At 43.1% G+C, this 20,583-nt stretch overlaps 1 protein-coding gene across 2 annotated transcripts in view; it reads right to left on the bottom strand.

The window, feature by feature from the left end:
• Positions 1-20,583, bottom strand: part of ADK (adenosine kinase) — a 639,077-nt gene that overhangs the window by 59,840 nt on the left and 558,654 nt on the right. For both annotated transcript variants that reach the window (XM_075347320.1, XM_075347321.1), the window contains exons 7-9: positions 14,177-14,347; positions 13,014-13,049; positions 8,677-8,791 (exon numbers count right to left, since the gene is read on the bottom strand). In XM_075347320.1, the coding sequence (XP_075203435.1) occupies positions 8,677-8,791; positions 13,014-13,049; positions 14,177-14,347 (322 nt within the window). The remainder of the gene's footprint in view (positions 1-8,676; positions 8,792-13,013; positions 13,050-14,176; positions 14,348-20,583) is intronic.

Raw genomic sequence — 20,583 nt, forward strand, 5'->3', positions numbered from 1 at the left:
ACGTTGAACCGTGAAAATTATTTATTATTTTTTAAAAAAAAATTTTAAATTTTTGCAGCAACAAGGTAGCTTTTTTTTTCTTTTTACAACGGTATCAGGAAAAAATGCACCATAAAACGTATTGTTCAATTTTTTCCGAGTACGCAGATACCTCATATGTGGTGGAAATCAATTGTTTGGGCGCATGGCGGGGCTCAGAAGACAAGGAACGCCATTTAACTTTTCAAACGCACAGACGCGGTGCACTGATCGGCTGCTGCAGGAGGCACGGTCGGATGAGATACAAAAAGCGCTGGGGATACGGAAAAAAAAAAATCACGCCAAAAATTGAGCAGGGATGTTGATCCGCGCTCAGCGGGACGCACGGACAGATGCGATACTTTTTTTTCCGTATCCCCGACGCTTTTTGTATTGCATCAGTCCGTGCGTCCCGCCGAGCGCTGATCAGGGATGCACATAACGGATCGGCATCCCTGCTCAATTTTTGGCGTGACTTTTTTTTCCGTATCCCCGATGCTTTTTGTCACGCCAAAAATTGAGCAGGGATGCCGATCCGTTATGTGCATCCCTGATCAGCGCTCTGCGGGACGCACGGACAGATGCGATACAAAAAGCGTCGGGAATACGGGAAAAAAGTCCCGCCGAAAACTGACCACGGATGCAGATACGTTATCTGCATCCCTGATCAGCGCTCGGCGGGACGCACGGACGCATGAGGTATAAAAATAGAAAGGGGATAGAGGAAAAAAAAGAAAAAAAAAAAAAAGTTATACTCACAGTACCCAGAGGATTTGCAGGAGGAACAGAAGGCAAGGAACAGCTTTACAGCAGCAGCCAGCAGGCAGGAAGTTGGACAGCTCAGCAGAAGACCCAGGAAGAAGGACCCAGCGATGGAGGCAGATGTGATCGGCCGGTGAAGACAGGTAAGAGGACGTCGGGGGGACAGCAGAAGGGGACGGGGACAACAGAGGGGGACGGGGACAGCAGAGGGGGACAGCAGAGGGGGAGGGGGAGAGCAGAGGGGGAGAGCAGAGGAGGGAGATACCGGAGTGGCTGCAGAATAGAGATCACGGGGGAGGCCGGCAGATTGGGATGTCGGGGGGCAGACTGGGATGTCGGGGGGGCAGACCGGGATGTCTGGGGGCAGATCGGGATGGCGGGGGGCAGATCGGGATGGCGGGGGGCAGATCGCAGGGGGGCACGGGCAGGGGCCATTACGGGAGCGCGCAGGAGCAAATCACAAGAGCGCGCAGGGGCTGCAAGAGAGCAGGGGAGGAGGGATACCGGAGGAGCTGCAGAATAGAGATGGCGGGGGGCAGATCGGGATGTCGGGGGGGCAGATCGGGATGGCGGGGGGCAGATCGCAGGGGGGCACGGGCATAGGCCATTACGGGAGCGCGCAGGAGCAAATCACAAGAGCGCGCAGGGGCTGCAAGAGAGCAGGGGAGGAGGGATACCGGAGGAGCTGCAGAATAGAGATGGCGGGGGGCAGATCGGGATGTCGGGGGGGCAGATCGGGATGTCGGGGGGGGGCAGATCGCATGGGGGCACGAGCAGGGGCCATTACGGAAGCGCGCAGGGGCTGCAAGGTGAGCACAATACTCACCGCTCCTGCTCCTGCTCCGTGACGTGACAGAAGCGGCAGCAGCAGCGGTGGCGTGGTACCACTAGTACCAGCCAGTGCTGCACGCTGCAGACATGTTGGGGGAGGGTCCCCAGACCAGCACAGGCCTGGGGAGGGCGGCCACCGGCAGATCAGACCGCCCCACTGCACACTGATTGGAGCGATTGCGCGTCATAGCACGATCGCTCCAATCAGTGCTGCAGGGGGGGGCCACGGTGTCTGCTTGCTTCCAGCCAATGATCGGAGCTGCTGCAGCCCCGGTCCTAGCTGGATTTTACAAGATCACACTATTTTTGGCATTTTTCTTTGCCGAAAACAGCGTGATCAATGTGATTGGCGGTTCCGATTTGAACAGCCAATCACATCGATCGCCTATGGGGGGTGGCGATGCCACCCCCCCTGGGGTCAAGCAAAGGTCCCCTGCTGTAAGAAACAGCAGGGGACATCATTTGAAAGCCGTTGCTATGGCCACGGCAATCAAATGAAGTTTAGGCCGTAAAATTACGTCCTTGGTCGTTAAGTCACGTTAAAATAGGACGTAATTTTACTGCCCGCGGTCGTGAAGGGGTTAAAATTACATGTTTGACATGTAAGGTCGCAGTTACGCCACAGGAAATGGTTATGTAACAGCGACGTCGTTGTCGTTATGTGTGAACCCAGCTTTAGATAGACAAGTGTGTGCCTTTCCAAATGAAGTCCTATCAGTTTAAACACAGCTGGACTCCAATGAAGGAGTAGAACTATCTCAAGGAGGATCACAAGAAAATGGACAGTATGTGACTTAAATATGAGTGTCTGAGCAAAGGGTCTGAATACTTATGTCCATGTGATATTTCAGCTTTTCTTGTTTAATAAATTTGCCAACATTTCTACCTTTCTGTTTTTTTCTGTCAAGATGAGGTGCAGATAGTACATTAATGGGGAAAAATGAACTTTTTTTGAATTTACCAAATGGCTGCAATAAAACAAAGAATGAACAATTTAAAGGGGTCTCAATACTTTCCGTACCTACTGTAAGTACACATCATTAACAAGGCTGTCCATAACTTTACCATTGATGGCTCATCCATAGGCTAGGTGATCAATGTCTGATCAGTTGAGGTGCGTCAACTGGCACCCCCGCCAATCAGCTGTTCTCAGCGCCAGCAGTGGCCAGAACTGCTCCCTTACGGAGCCACTCCATCTACTGAGTACTAGCTGCGGCCGGGTATGGCACAATTTGCATATTTAATTTCCCAGAGGAGCACTGAAGATGTTTAAGTCTCTTCATAGTATGCCAGATGTGGTATGTCACTCTCCACAAGGAGAAACCTCACCCCTTAGATCCCAGTTATAGCCTATCACAATGACAAATCAGATCTCATAATTTGCACTGATGATAGGAAATACCCTTAAACATAGTTTCTGCAAACTGAAATTCTGGTTTGGCTTTTTATCCTAAGACATATGGCAAGGCTCATTAAAGGGTCGATTCTGACTTTTTAGTTTGCTTGTTCCAATAGGAGGCACTAGAGTTCAAGTCTTCTTCCTGTCTTAAGAGGAATTTGCATATTTCATTTCCCAGAAGAGCATGCAAGGCGATTAAGTCTCCCAATACTGACATGCCAGCCCATGTCACTCTCCACAAGGAAAATCCTTACCACTTATAATGAGAAATGACACAGGGAAAAATAAGTAAGAAATTAATGTCAATAGCACTTTCAGAAATGTATTTACTTAGAAAATTGGTGACGTACGTCTTTCACCTGCTGTATGTGATGCCATCCTTGTAAACTGTATTTAGACCGTTGGGTACAATATTTAATACCATTTCTTTTTTGGGTACAATCCTTTTAATAAACTTCTACCACTTTAACATAAATCATTACCCCTCTTCTAGCATTAGTGACATTTCCCCCTCCACATCTTTGTTTCACCAGTGTAGTTTTATCCCCTTAACGACCGCCGATACGCCTTTTAACGGCGACAAATTAGGGTACTTCTTCCGATCCGCCGCTTTTTAACGGCGGTCGGAAAAAAGGGTCTAGCGCCCCCCCCAGAGTCATAAAATTTCCGGGGTCTCAGCTGCCGGGGGTAGCTGAGACCCTGGAGATCATGATTCTGGCCGGTTTTTCCGGTCCCCGCTCACCTGATGACCGGTATACACCGTATACCGGTCATCAGGTTACAGTAAATGACCGCGCCGGTAAAAAAATCATTTATCTCCCATCTGGCATAAACAAACATGTCAGATGGGAGATAAATCTTATCCCCCGGTCCTCTCCGGTCCCCCGGTGTCGCTAAAGTGTCCCCCCACCCCCCCTTCCTCCCGAAAATCTAACATGGCGCTGCACATACCGGCGCGCACAGCAGCGCGCCGGCCGCATTTCCCCCTTTCCTATGGTTTCTGTCGCATGTGCTATGACACATGCGACAGAAACCTGCTCCCCAGGCCCTGCCAAGTCACCCCCTATCCCCACCCCGGTGTTCCCCGGTGTCCCCCGTACCTGTTAGCTCTGATCCCCTGCGGCCCCCTCCTCCGGCTCCTTCTCAGCAGACGCCGGTCACACGTGCAGAGCGCGGCTGTCAGCTTCCTGTGTCTGTGACTCAGACGCTGGCTGCTGCTGCTTGCACAGTCTGTAGCTGTGACCCGGGGAGGGTGGGTGCAAATTCTTTGCACCCACTCTCCTCAAATGGAGGGTCTGCACTCCTAGAAAATGGGGGATACGTTCCCTGAACGTGCCCCCCATATTCTAGAAGGTCCAGAATCGCCGCGGGACTTTCACAATGGATTACAGCAGGGACTTGATTTTTTTTTTTTTTTCAATAAATTGGCCAAAAGAGGGAATGTTTTGGGGAGTGTTTTTTCAAATAAATTTTTTTTTGTTGTCAATTTTTTTTTATTATTACTGTCAATTAGTTATGTCTGGTATCAAATAGACGCTGTGACATAACTAATTGCTGGGCTTGATGCCAGGTGACATTACACATCTGGTATCAACCCCATTTATTACCCCGTTAGCCACCGCACCAGGGCGCGGGATGAGTTGGGGCGAAGCGCCAGGATTGGCGCATCTGATGGATGCGCCACTTCTGGGGCGGCTGCGGCCTGCTATTTTTAGGCTGGGAAGAGTCCAATAACCATGGCTCTTCCCACCCTGAGAATACCAGACCCCAGCTGTCAGCTTCACCTTGACTGGTGATCTAATTTGGGGGGACCCTACGTTTGTTTGTTTTTTTAATTATTTATTTATAAATTAAAAAAAAAAACAGCTTGGGGAGCCCTCCAAATTGATCACCAGCCAAGGTGAAGCTGTCAGCTGTGGTTTGCAGGCTACAGCTGTCTGCTTTACCCTAGCTGGCTATCAAAAATAGGGGGGACCCCACGTCATTTATTTTAATTATTTATTTTTCTTTTTGGGCTAAATACAAGGCTAGGCACCCTTTAGTGCCACATGAAAGGCACTTGACATCTATCCATTCATCCATTGTAGCATTTTAGGCTATGTGCCCACAATCAGGGTTTGCAGCGCTTTGGACGCAGAGTGTTTTCCCTGCGTCCATAACGCTGCGTTGTGCAGTAGAAGCACAGTGGAAGGATTTTTAGAAATCCCGTGCCCACTGTGCTTCTTTTCTCCGCAGCATAAACCGACCTGTGGCGCAGCTTCCCGAGCCTCAGCATGTCAATTTATGCTGCGGAGATGAGTGTGCTCTGCAGGTAGCATAGAACTAAAGTCCACAGCAGCCTGAACCCAAATCGTGGGCACGGGCAGCTGCGTTCTCCCATGGACAACACTCACATCTCTGCAGGAAGGCTGACACTGTGTACTAGACGCCGTGTCGCTGGATCATGGCCACATAGCCTAAAAGTGAGAAATTTGTTGCTACAGCAACATTTTTGTGAAGTACCTGTGGATTCAAAATGCTTACTATACTCCTGAATAAAATCCTTGAGGGGTCCAGTTTCCAAAATGGAGTCACTTGTGGGGGGGTTTCTAATGTATAGGTAACCAAGAGGCCCTGCTAATGTGACATGGTGGCGCAATTTATTTCAACTTTTCCAAAATTCAAATGGTGCTCCTTCCATTCCAAGCCCTCCCATATATCCAAACAGAGGTTTTTGGCCACATATGGGGTATCCCTGCGCTCACAAGAAATTGGATAACAACCTGTGGGGTCCACGTTTTGTTGTTGCCTCTTGACAAAGTGAGAAATGTGATGCTAAAGAAACATTTTTTGTGAAAAAAATGAAAATTTTCAATATGGCAACCTAAGCTTATCAAATTCTGTGAAGTATTCGTGGATTCAAAATGCTCAATATACACCTAGATAAAAGCCTTGAGGTTTCTTGATTCCAGAATGGGGTCACTTGTGGGGGACCTCCACTGTTTAGGCACTTTAGGGGCTTTCCAAATGCGACATAGCGTCCACTAATTATTCCAGCCAAATGTTCAGTCAAATTGCACTCCTTCCCTTCCAAGACCTGCCGTGTGCCCAAACAGTTGTTTTCCACCACATATAAGATATCACCAAACTCAGGAGAAACTGCAGAATACATTTCATGGTGATTTTTTTCCTGTTACCCTTGTGAAAAAAAAAGCTACCTGGTTGAAGTAACAATTTTGTGGTAAAATTTTATTTTTTTATTTTCATGGCTCAACGTTATAAACTTCTGTGAAGCACCTGGGGGTTCAGGGTACTCACCAAACATCTAGATAAATTCCTTGAGAGGCCTAGTTTCCAATATGGGGTCACTTGTGGTGTTTTTTTGCTGTTTACGTACCTTAGGGGTCCTCCAAATGCAACATGGTGCCCGCAATCTTTTTCAGCCAAATTTCCTTTCCAAAATTCAAATAATGCTCCTTTCGTTCCAAGCCCTCCCATTTGTCCAAACAAAGGTTTCAGACCACATGTGAGGTATCACCGCGCTCATAAAAAAGTGGGTAACAAACATTTGGGTCAAATTTTTGGAATTACCTCTTGAAAAAGTGAGAGAATTGATGCTAAAGCAACATTTTTGAGAAAAAAATTACAATTTTCAATATGACAAAGTAACGTTATCAAATTCTGTGAAGTACCTGTGGGTCCAAAATGCTCAGTATACCCCTCGATAGAAGCCTTAAGGGGTCTAGTTTCCAAAATGGGGTCACTTGAGGGGGGTTCCTGCTGTTTAGGTACCTTAGGGGATCTGTAAAAGCAACATGGTGCCCACAATCTGTTTCAGCCAACTTTGCTTTCCAAAATTCAAATATTACTCCTTTCATTCCGAGCTCTCCCATTTACCCAAACAAAGGTTTTTGACCACATGTGGGGTATTGGCGCGCTCATAAGAAAGTGGGTAACAAAGTGTGAGGTCCAATTTTTGGTGTTACCTCTTGAAAAAGTAAGAAAATTAGTGCTAAAGTAACATTTTTAGGTAAAATGTTAATTTTTATTTTTTTTCATTCCACGTTACTTTAGTTTCTGTGAAGCACTTGAAGGGTTAATAAACTTCTTGAATGTGGTTTTGAGTACCTTGAGGGGTGCAGGTTTTAGAATGGTGTCACTTTTGGGTATTTTCTGTCACCCAGGCCTCTCAAAGTCACATCAAATGGGATGTGGTCCCTAAAAAAATGGTTTTGTAAATTTTGTTGAAAAAAATGGGAAATTGCTGATGAACTTTGAACCCTTCTAACTTCCTAACCCCAAAAAATTTTGTTTTCAAAAATTGTGCTGATCTAAAGTAGACAAGTGGGAAATGTTATTTATTAACTATTTTGTGTGACATAACTCTCCGGTTTATGGGCATAAAAATTAAAAGTTTGAAACTTACAAAATTTTTAATTTTTTTGTCAAATTTCAGAATTTTTCACAAATAAAATAAAAAAATATCATCCTAAATTTACCTCTAACATGAAGCCCAATATGTCACGAAAAAACAATCTCAGAATCACCGGGATCCATTGAAGCGTTCCAGAGTTATAGCCTTATAAAGGGACACTGGTCAAAATTACAAAAAATGGCCTGGGCATTAAGTACAAAACTGGCTTCGTCCTTAAGGGGTTATTAATATTATTTTTCTTTTTTCCGTTGTGTAAACCTGAGTGCGTTTTATAGTCCGAAAAATACTGTATAGACAGGGGGAATCGCAAACAAACGTTTACTGAAACAAAGTATTAATATCACATCATATTAAAGATGCCAGTTTTTTGCAATTAATTATCAAAGAGGAGGCAGGTAATTTCACATTAGTCAGCGTAACCCGCCCTCCCACAGGAAATCACTGTTGTTACGTGGTTTTATTTCGAATGCTCATGGCACAAATAGTAAAATTTGTATTTTTTCCTGGCAAAATAGTCATCAGCTATTTCCTCATCTTACAAGTGTCACAAAGAACATCCGCATCTTATAAATACAGACATCTGAAGTCAGCAAATTAACACAAACTAATTTGTCAAGATTATGAGGATGAGATTAATGCAATGATGTATTTGTTTCCGCTAATCAGATTAACCCTAATTTATTCTGTCGATGATTGGTTAATATAAATTATGTTCTTTTAATGAGGTTGGGGAATGTAGGATATTATCTTAATGATAATTAGTAGAGTTCTGATTGACCAGAGTCTGGACCTAGAAGATGCATTTTACCCGTTTCTGATTATCCTGTGCTATTCGACGGCTGAGTCACAGATCATAGTGGCCCACCCTGAACTTTGCCCAAGCTGTGTTTACAGCTAAGCCTGAGTTTTTGAGAGAAGTTGGGCTTCATTCAGATGTCCATTTTTTTCTCATACAAGAACACTGTTCCCAATTCCATCAATGGTTTTGAGCAGAGTTTTAGGAAAGCGTCATCAGAGCTTAGTACTACTGACATTAAGAATAAATTTAAAGACACTGAATGTAACAATGACATTTTACTAAGAACATTTACTACTTTTTTATTGTTTGACCTCATTAAGCCCTTATATGAACCAGATTGCAGCATGTGCTGTCAGAATTAGATGTGTTAGGAGTGACATCAGTATAAAAAGTATTCCCATGACATCCGTGACAACCTCTGGTGAATTTTTCCCAAATTCATGTAAAACACACCTGTTGCCATGATGGTGTCCTCATGTCCCTGTGTAAACACAACAATCCGTGGCATTTTCATGTTAACCTTTGGTAATGCCTGCGTTTTTTTGGCAATCTCCTTGATGTCGTCAGTCTGGAATTGTGAAAATATAAAGAAGAAAAACTATATATAACAATGAAATTAAACGGGTTTTTCATTTCCAGCAAAATATACCTCAAAAGCTTGCCACTGAGCAATGTTGTTTATTACATGCATTTGTTAATTCTCATACCTGCAAGCGGTCTCCACTTTGCAGAAAGTGGAAAATCCTTTTAAATCAATAATGCTCTGTTCACATGATGCTATGTAAATTAATTGAATGTACAGTACCGTGCAAAAGTTTTAGGCAGGTGTGTAGTTCCTCCTAAAACTGTGTACTGAAATATATTCATGTTTTGAAGGTAAAGGGGGTCAATGCAGGAGGAATACTCGGATTCTGCTTCTCCCATACATCATCTAGTGTTTTTGATTGTGAATACCAGACTTTATGAATAGTGTATTGTAGCACCTAGGGAATGTGGTATTCGGCCCCGGGCAGACTCTGCATGTGGGAATATCACTTCTGGTGGACGCTGCCCGTTGCCGTGCCCTGGGCCCCTTTTGTTAATAGGGATTATTTACAGGGGATGAAAGTTATTGTCATGTGACGCCACCTGCGGGTTGCTGTTAAAGATGGAAACCGCTGCTGCTAAACGTGGGAACTCCCAGAGCTGATGGTAATGGCAACTTTAGTGTTGGGTCTTCCGCACGTAGGGCAGTGTCTGGGAGCTGTGTGAGTGCAGAATGATGGAGACCACACTAGGTTGACTTTAACAGTCTCTACTCACATGGACCCTCGGTAGGCTGGTTCCGGTCCCAGGAGTATCAGTGCCAATGTAGTGACCCAGGTTGCTCTGTCCCCGGCACTCTCTTGTAGTTTAGTCCCCGTAGCTTGAAGCGTTTGGGGTCCCCAACTGTCCCTTTTGGGGTACAGTCTCCTTCTCTGTACAGCAGGCAGCGTGAACCCTGCGGGGAGGTAAGTGTCCGAACCCCGATCCTAGTTTGCTGCTGATGCCCCCGGATTATTTGGTTCGGTGAAGTCCGTGAAGGTTTCCACACTGTGCAGTTATTTATCAAACCGTTTAAAACTTGACATTTGACTTAGGGCCCTGTGCCCCGTTCGTGCTCCGGTCCCAGCGGTATCTCCAGTACCCGTCCTGGCGACCTCTCTCCCGTGCCCCCCGGGGTCACCGTTATACGGACCCAGTGCAGGCACGTCCCCACACTTCAACGTGCGCCGTCAGACTCTAACTGACTCAGACTCAGCCTCCCTAACTCCTCCCACCAAACTGGCTAAACCCTTCTGTTAACCCCTTATGCCCGGTGTGGAGAGTTCACTAGGATTTGATTCATGTTTTGGTGGTCAATGGCACGGTTACTCCAGGTCCCAGGGGATAGGTCCTGCATCCCCAAGAGGATGCAGTTCCTTATAGTGCCCTGATGGTCTCAGGGGCATTACAGTATTATTGTTATTATTTTTAGAGCACCATTGATTCCATAGTGCTAAACATGAGAAGGGGGTTACATACAAAATACAGATATAAGTTACAGTAAGCAAACTAACAATGACAGACTAGTACAGGGACAGAGAGGGTTCTGGCCTTGCGGGCTTCCATTCAATGTTCAAAACAACGCTTTTTTGGGACAAACTATTCCCTTTCTTAGGTAACAACAATACCTGGAATTACTTACCTGATGAAGGAGACAGTACGTCTATGAAACATGTTATATACACCCTTAATAAAGTCTTTTATTCACAATCAAAAACTCTGGATGATATATGGGAGGAGTACGATCGAGAATTCCTCAATTTTTTCCACATTAACACTATGCCTTTTGCACAGTACTTTATGCACCAAGACAGTTCCTCGAGCAAATTATGAACACGGCGATAGACTATTTACCCAATAGAGGCCAATACTGTCCTTCTGGCCTCCATTAAGATGGTACAAGGCAGCATATATATTTTTTTACACCACCTTTACTGATGTAAAATCAGCATCTATTCTTTGAGACTTGGTAAAAAAAAACAAAAAAAAAAACAATTCAATTCCTTTATTATTTTCCATCTAGCTTTCAAAAGTGGCAAATGCACTGTAAAAATGATAGAAGTCTTAGATTTTTGTGAAAAAAAATGTTATGTCTTTCTGATGCCAGAAAACTGGGATAAAAGCATTGATGACTTTCCTTTGTATGTTTCTTAACCACTGTGAGCGGTAATTGACCAAATACCATTATATGGTTGGTCAATAACAATGGTCAGAGATCTATTTTGGGAAAAGTCTCAACTGTTAATGGATTGTGTGGTCAATAGGGTCTTTGGGTACATTTAGACTCGCCAATTATCGTGACAGAGCATTTCTAGGAATATCTATTATTCAATAATTGGCTAGTGTAAACAGACTATCATTTACCCGACCTACATAAAAACTGTATTAGACTAATGTCGGCTGAACCCACCAATATCGGCAGGCTTGGCTGACAGCCTACTGTGTATGGGGGTCTCTAAATGGGTAGCCGCTTTCTGGTGAAGTCAATGCGAAGGAGACTGAAAAGACAAAAAGGCTCTAATAGGGTACTAACACTACAAACGTTTGTAGGAAAAAAAAAATCAGATGTGCTCACCTGATACAGTAGTGAAAATAAAAATAGACAAAAATGCACAATCCAGCAGATGATAGGTGTATATTCAAAAATATGTTTTCTTCAATTTAAAAAATAAGTACTTTATTGATCACTTTTTAAAATCCATCATTCCACTATGTAGGGCAAGTATAACGGGGGATAGTCACACCAGACTACGTGTTTCAGTATTTCCTCACGCCTTCCTCATTGGACCATGAGGAATGCGTGAGGAAACGCTGAAACGCATAGTCCGGTGTGACTATCCCCAATTATACTTGCCCTACATAGTGGAATGATAGATTTTAAAAAGTGATCAATAAAGTACTTATTTTTTAAATTGAAGAAAACATTTTTTGTATATACACCTATCATCCGCTGGATTGTGCATTTTTGCTCTATTTTTTGTTGGATTGAGTGGCTGGCTCCCATCGTTCTCCGTGCGGACGGATCCTAACAGACCTTATTCCACTACATGTACTAAATCGGTAAATTGGCAATTTTTTTCTATTTTTAGTAGTGAAAGTAGTCACAACTGCTATTGAAAGCATGTAGGTTACAGCTGCAGCAGGGACCATGAGGAGTAAGGGTCAAAATTTAAAAATAGAAGTGGACTCTCGCGTTGTCGTAAGAAGATGGTCAGCAGCAATGGTTAAACGTGATTTTAGTATGCGTTTCAGAAATCCTATCTCCTTCCTCAGATTAACAACACATGAGCACAGAAGCACTCAGCAGGTAAGTCGGGACAGATACCCGCTGGCTGAACAATCAGCTGAACCAGCCAACATACAGTATATCGATGGAGTATGGAGCCCCCTTTAGATATCAGAAGAATGCTCAGAAAAGATAACAATAACATTAGGCTGATGAGAGAAAGGGATTTCCTTTATTTTTTTTTAAAAACAACTACTACTGTACAGGACTGAAAAAATGTGTCTGGAAATATGGGAAGCAACAGTGGGACCCATTAACCATCTGCTCAGCTTATTAATTGCAAATATATCCTGACCCTGACTACTGATCCTGTACACTACAAGCGGAAATGTTACCTGTACAACACAGGCAGACCGTGGCAGGACTATCTCCCATGCTGAATTCCAAGGTTTCATTTTCCTTGTTGAAGACAATCGGAATCCTCCCATATGGATTGTGCTTGGGATCTGCCAATATTAAATCTAATGTCTATGGGCAGATTGGGTGAACTGAATTATTTTAATAGGAGGAAAATAAAGTAACCAAATCTTTTTCTTAATTTACAAATGTTTAATAATAACTTACTGTAAGCAACAGGTAATTTTCTTCTTTTGTCTTTACACTGCTTGTGAACATCAAGCTTTTTCTATTGAGCTGGCCAATAATCCTGAACTTATGGCTGTCATCAATACAACTGTACATGGACTTTTCCGCCCCAGTCCTACACCTTAACCTTGATATTCAGCTCCGACTATTGACATTCGGGGTTGGTAGAACCCATAACATTGGGGCGCTACCTTGTTAAGCTGGCTAACGAATAATTGTAAAGGAATAAAGTAGTTACATGTCGCAAGTTGTAAGATTGGCCATGAAAGAGGTCTCCAGCCCAATCAGACGTTGCAAAATGCTTTTTAGGTGTCAGTGTTTGTATTCCTTTAAGGAGGAATATTGCCTCACTTACCTCAAATCCTTGCTCTTTGGCAAATGCAGCAGCTTCCTAAAATGATAAGTAATATTATTGTAAAGTATGACGTGATGACGAGGGCCCACTTACAAGTGCACTATGGTCATAGAGGGTTCAAATCGCTTTTTCCTCTTTTATTGAAGCAGTACACTCCATTATTTAGGAAACTCAGCGGTTTTACGCAGAGACCCGCAAAACAAAATTATTTACTGAACTTTCTCCCCAGCAAATCCTGTACGCGTTAACATAGGCTTACTAGTACTGCCATCATAAATGCCACTACATGATGTGAGCTTCATTCACAGCAAAAACGTGGAGTTTATGTATGAATGATAGTGATAGATCTGGGGCACATTGCAAGTTTAGCTCTAGTCTCAGATACTAAGAAAGGCCATTCAATTGTAACATTATGTTCCCAAGGAAAACGTCTCTTCTCCAGTTAGGTGCTACAATTACTGCCAATGATAATTAGGAATTTCTGTGGGGAGATAAATACCCTGGTGGGCTTGCTGGGTGCTGAACTCCTGAACCCTTTCTTACTATTATCTGTTGCCAAGTACACTTCTTCAGATATTACAGATGCTTTTTACCATCATCACGAAATTACATGAACATATTCACTATAAATGCAGCCAATGCTTCAACTCATGGAGACATTATTGTGCCCGCTTAAAATGAAACATCCCCCATTATTACTTATTCACACACATTTTATTTTTCTGTGTGGCACAGCAATAAGAAATGTGTATGTCCTTTAATTTTTTTATTACATTCCAAAGTCATAGCAAGGAATAGCACTACTTTGCTTCAAGTACCTAACAGTGCCACTAATGTAAATGTCCCGGACGCAGTGCCGCCAGCGATACTTCCGGTTTGTGATTGGCACAGCGAGGTTTCCTGTGTCGCCATTTCTATGTGAAGGGGCTGGCTGACTGAATCACTAACTGCTAAGCCAACCATAGGTATAGAAATGAGCTAGGCAGTCAGACCCTTCACATAGAACACTGATCAAGTCCAAGGGATTATACCAAACATATCTCCAAAAAATCTGTGCTATTAAATAATTTTATATAGCCATTTCCTTAGAAAATACTAGATTTTGTTTTTTTTTATTGCTTTTTACACTATAAGAAATAAATGGAATACAAATATTTCCTTACCGTTTCATTCCCAAACAAAATGTCCACGTAAGGCAAGACTTTCATGAGAGGCTCCTTAAAGAATTGGCTAATGAAGGGGGCGGACAGGTTCATGCAAAAGATCTTGTTGTTTTCCGAGGACTGGGTGGCCACTTTGAGGATAGATTCAGGGGAGACCGTCAGAAAAAAACCCTGTAAGAGGTAAAAAAATGGCGCTAAATGATTAAGTCATAAACCCCAAGCTTGTTTTCATCTTCACATCAACATATCCCAGTGATTCTAAGAATCTTTTTTGAGGCACATTGTACTTAATGACAGTGCGTATTACTATGAAAATATGGAAAATGTAACAAAAAAAGAAGAACATTTTGCCATTTTCTTACTTTCAATCTTTATGCTTTTACCCCCCCACCCCCGAGCCTGTTTTCACCTTCCTACCCAGGCCATTTTTTCTTCAAGATAATAACTCTGGAACGCTTCAACGGATCCCGGTGATTCTGGGATTGTTTTCTTTTGTGACATATTGCACTTTATGTTAGTGGCAAATTTAAGGCGATATTTTGTTGTATTTATTTGAGAAAATATAGACAATTTGCTGAAAATTTATAAACTTTCACAATTTTCAAACTTTTAATTTTTATGCCCTTAAACCACAGGATTATGTCACGCAAAACAGTTAATACATAACATTTCCCATATATCTACTTTACATCAGCACTATTTTTGTCAATTTTTTTTTCTTTTGTTAGGAAGTTAGAAGGATTAAAAATTTATCAGTATCCCAAAATATTTACAAAGCCATTTTTTTAGGGACTGCATTACATATGAAGTGACATTGAGAGGCTAATGTGATGGAAAATACCCAAGGGTGACACCATTCTAAAAACTGCGCCCCTCAACCTACTGAAAACATTCAAGAAGTTTATTAACCCTTCAGGTGCTTCACAAGAACAAATGAGGAAGGGAAAAACACAATTTTACTTTCTACCACAAAAATATTACTTTAGCCCCAAATTTTGCATTTTCACAAGGGTAACAGGTGAAAATGCACAATAAAATTTGTGTGCAATTCTTCTGAGTACACCAATACTCCATATGTGGCAGAGAACTACTGTTTGGATGCATGGCAGGGCTCCAAAGGGAAGGAGTGCAATTTGACTTCTTGAGCACAAAAGTGGCTGGATTAGCTAGCGGATGCCATGTTCCATTTGTAGAGCCCCTGATAACACCAATTAGTGAAATCCCCCACAAGTCACATTTTGGAAACTACACCTCACAAGGAATTTATCTAGATGTGTGGTGAGCACCTTGAACCCACAGGTGCTTCACAGAATTTTATAATGTTTAGCCGTGAAAATCCAAAAATAAATTTTCCACACAAAAATATTTCTTTAACCCCTAAATATTTCATTTTCACAAAGATAAATGGGATAGTTTTATAGATCAGGCTGTTGCAGACATGGCGATACTAAATACAGTATATCACAAACATACAAATATGTAAATATTTTATTATGCCTTTTCATGGGACAACACTGAAGATATGACACTTTGATACAATGTAAGGTATTCAGTGCACAACTGAGCCCTTGTAACACAAATAAGTCATGTAACAGTGGACAGGGAAAATTGATAATTAGGCATTATTTGGCCATTATCACTTAGGGGTGTACTCACTTTTGTTCCCAGCGGTTTAAACATTAATGGCTGTGTGTTGAGTTAGAGGGCACACCAAATTTACTACTTTACTTTGTATTAAGGGACATCCTGTATCTTCACTGTTGTCCCATGAAAAGAAATTCTAAAAAAAAATTACAAAAATTTGAGGGGTGTACTCACTTTTGTGTTACACTGTATGTGTACTCTTTATTTTTTCTACTCAAATATGTGTATTTAATGGAGTAATATTTTACTTTTTTTTTTTACAATTTATTGGGTTCTTTATTTTTGTTTTATTTAGTATTTTTACATGTTTTACTTTTTCAGTTTGTCCCTCTATGGGACTTTAACTTTTATTAGTCTGATCACTGGTCTAATGTATTGCAAGACACGTGTACTGTAATGCATTCTATAACTCTCTTTAGACCATGCTCATGGCATGGCCAAACTGGCCAATGTAGCGAACAGACTAGGAGGTCATTATTTGACCTCCTGCTGTCATGGCAACTATCAGCAGCTGACAATACCATCATGGGTTTGGCAATATGGGGCACAGGGAGCCACATCACTTTCCTAGCCTTTTAAATGCTGCTATCGCACTTGATTGCAGCATTCAGAGGATTAAACAGGCAGGGGTGGTGAGGGCAGCGGCCCTGTCTGCTAAAGCAGAGTTCCCAGTGGCAATCAGGAAGGTTCTGTGCTGAAATAATCGCCATGATGTACTGGTATGTCATATTTTGGCATGCCACTACAAAAGTATCAGACCTTTACATCATATAACAGGAAGGAGTTAATCCTGCAGCTGTCCCAATAATGCAGTATAATAATATAATATAATAATGCATGATAAAAACGGTCATAATGGTTATACACTGATGACACACTGATGGTAAAAACGCATACACAAGCTGTACACGGAAGATATACGGATGGTAAAAACACACACACACGAGCCGTACACTGATGACATACTGATGGTAAAAACGCGCACACAAGCCGTACACTGATGACACACTGCTGATAACACACACACACGAGCCGTACACTGATGACACACTGCTGATAACACACACGAGCCGTACACTGATGACATACTGATGGTAAAAACGCGCACACAAGCCGTACACTGATGACACACTGCTGATAACAACACACACAGACACACGAGCCGTACACTGATGACACACTGCTGATAACACACACACAAGCCGTACACTGATTACATACTGATGGTAAAAACGCACACACAAGCCGTACACTGATGACATACTGATGGTAAAAACGCACACACAAGCCGTACACTGATGACATACTGATGATAAAAACGGTCATAATGGTCATACACTGATGATATACTGATGGTAAAAACGCACACACAAGCCGTACACTGATGACACACTGATGGTAAAAACGCACACACAAGCCGTACACTGATGACATACTAGAGAAAAAGGAGCCAGCACGATCTGAAATTGGCATGCATTATATAAAAAGTGAAAATTCACAGATTTATTCCAACTGTACTATAATAATAAAAAAAATGAGATTTTTAGCAAATAATTGATCAATTCTTTGAGCCACCCCTGCCAACGTCACGGCAAATCTCAATAGGGGGGTCCTAACCTATATTACGTATTTCATGTGCCATGCGGCCTCCTAGATAAAGTTAAAAGCAGAACCATAATGGAGCACACATACCTGTAACCTGTATATGGCCGCTTCCATGTTGCAAAAAAGGCAATTGTGGATAGAGACCAGCCCAGGTCCCAGCATGTGGAGCAAGCTCTACACATACCAGGACTATATCAGAACTGACCCTCCCAGTGCCAGACAGCAACCATTGATAAAGGCGGACCAGATCCAAGATGGTGCTTAATTAGCATTGCCTGTGGAAAGGGGTGAGGTAACTGAGTCTGAACAGCTACCAACAGGAGGAATACATTGCAAACCAAAATCAGGCGTGCATGGTATGGTGATGGTCAGTCACCAGAAATTGTAGCATAACTACAGTCATAACAGAGAAAAAGGAGCCAGCACGATCTGAAATTGGCATGCATCATATAAAAAGTGAAAATTCACAGATTTATTCCAACTGTAAATCTCATTTATATTACAGTACAGTTGGAATAAATCTGTGAATTTGCACTTTTTATATGATGCATGCCATTTTCAGATCGTGCTGGCTCCCCTCTCTCTCTGTTTGGTTGTAGTTATGCTACAAATGTCTGGTGGCTGGTCACCACCATGCTATGCACACCTGATCTTGGTTTGCAATATAATCCTCCTGTTGGTAGCTGTTCACATTCAGTTGCCTCAACCTTTCCACAGGCATGGTTAATTACGCACCATACTTGGATCTGGTCCGCCTTTATCAATGGTTGCTGTCTGGCACTGGGAGGGTCAGTTCTGATATAGTCCTGGTATGTGTAGAGCTTGCTCCACATGCTGGGACCTGGGCTGGCCTCTATCCACAATTGCCTCTTTTGCAACATAGAAGCGGTTATATATACAGGTTACAGGTATGTGTGCTCCATTATGGTTCTGCTTTTAACTTTATCTAGGAGGCCGCATGGCACATGAAATACAGAATATAGAGTAGGACCCCCCTATTGAGATTTGCCGTGACGTTGGCAGGGGTGGCTCAAAGAATTGATCAATTATTTGCTAAAAATCTCATTTACATTACAGTACAGTTGGAATAAAATTGTGAATTTGCACTTTTTATATAATGCATGCCATTTTCAGATCGTGCTGGCTCCACTCTCTCACTGATGACATACTGATGGTAAAAACGTACACACAAGCAGTACACTGATGACACACTGATGTTAAGACCGCACACACAAGCCGTACACTGATTACATACTGATGGTAAAAACGCACACACACGAGCCGTATACTGGTGACACACTGATGTTAAAAAACGCACACACAAGCCGTACACTGATGACACAATGATGGTAAGAACGCACACACACGAGCCGTAATACTGATGACACACTGCTGATAAAAACGCACACACGAGTCGTACACTTATGGTAAAAATGCACACACGGACACAGGGCCTGCTCCAGGTTTTTGTGGGCCCTGGGCGAAAGATTCTCAGTGGGCCACATGGACACGCACATACACAGATACGTACATATACAGGAATACGTGTATATACGTATTTAAAGACAAATTCACAAAAATACATATATACAAATATATACAGTCATATCCACTGACATACATAGATATACATCATAAATGCACACACAGACACATTAGAGATATCGTTAGTATGAGGAAGCCGGCAGCAGCACCACTCACTTACCCGCTTGTCTCCACCCAGTTCCTCCTGGGCATTTAGCTGTGCAAGACATGCTGTGTGATGGCCTTCTCTAACAGACATTGCCGCGCATAGTGCACACTGACACTGCTATATATACACACATTACAGGAGAGGCTGGGGACATGCACAGTACTGGGGAGGGGGCATACAGCTCTGGAGGGCTTACAGTACTGGGGTTGGGAGACATACAGCTCTGTGGGGTATACGGCGCTGGGGTGGGAAGACATACAGCTTTTGGGGGGTACACAGCACTGAAGTGGGGGGACATAACTCTTGGGAGTATACAGCACTGGGGTGGGGGGGACATACAGCTCAGGAGGGTATACAGCACTGGGGTAGAGAGGGTATAAAACACTGGGGTGGGGGAGCATACAGCTCGGCAGGGCGCTGGCAGCACTGCAGCTCCTCTCTCTCATCATCTGTGGGACGGGAGCACATCGCGCTCTATCTCCGCCCACAGATTAACTTTAATGCCCCTACACGCAGCATTTATTAGTGAACGCTTCATGCAAGTGTTGACTTAAAGGTCTGGCAGCCAGCAAAGTGCAACTGCCGACCAGAGCACTGCGGTCCCCAGAAATTGGCCTGGGGGGCCACAGAATACATCATTGCCCTTGCTGACAGTAAGTGGACCCCCCGGCATTCTAGGTGCGCCAGGTGCTGACGCCATATGACGTCACTGATGACATAATGCAAGTAAAAATGGACACACAATGAAACTTGGAGCCAAAACACTGATGACATTTTTTGCACATGTGAAGAAACAAGGACGTCTGAATGAGACCCAATGAACTGATGTGGTACCGATATTTAAGAAAGGTAAGAGGGTAGATCCAGGCAACTACCGTCCAGTAAGCCTGACATCAGTAGTATGCAAAGTTTTTGAGGGCATTTTAAGGGATGACATGCAAAAATATGTTGCAGAAAATAATATAATAACTGACAGACAGCATGGATTCATGAAAGATAAATCGTGTCTAACCAACCTGTTGGGGGTTCTATGAGGGGGTAAGTGCAAACCTGGATATTGGTAATGCAGCTGATGTGATTTATTTGGACTTTGCAAAGGCATTTGATACTGTACCACATAATAGCCTTAAGGCCCCGTCACACTAAGCAACATCGCTAGCAACATCGCTGCTAACGAACAACTTTTGTGACGTAGCAGCGATGTTGCTAGTGATGTCGCTGTGTGTGACATCCAGCAACAACCTGGCCCCTGCTGTGAGGTCGTTGGTTGTTGCTGAATGTCCTGGGCCATTTTTTAGTTGTTGCTGTCCCGCTGTGAAGCACAAATCGCTGTGTGTGACAGCGACAGAGCAACAACTGAATGAATGTGCAGGCAGCAGGAGCCGGCTTCTGCGGAGGCTGGTAACCACAGTAAACATCGGGTAACCAAGAAGCCCTGTCCTTGGTTACCCGATATTTACCTTTG

This window comes from Anomaloglossus baeobatrachus, chromosome 5 (genome assembly GCF_048569485.1).
Source record: "Anomaloglossus baeobatrachus isolate aAnoBae1 chromosome 5, aAnoBae1.hap1, whole genome shotgun sequence".
Classification (NCBI taxonomy): Eukaryota; Metazoa; Chordata; class Amphibia; order Anura; family Aromobatidae; genus Anomaloglossus; species Anomaloglossus baeobatrachus.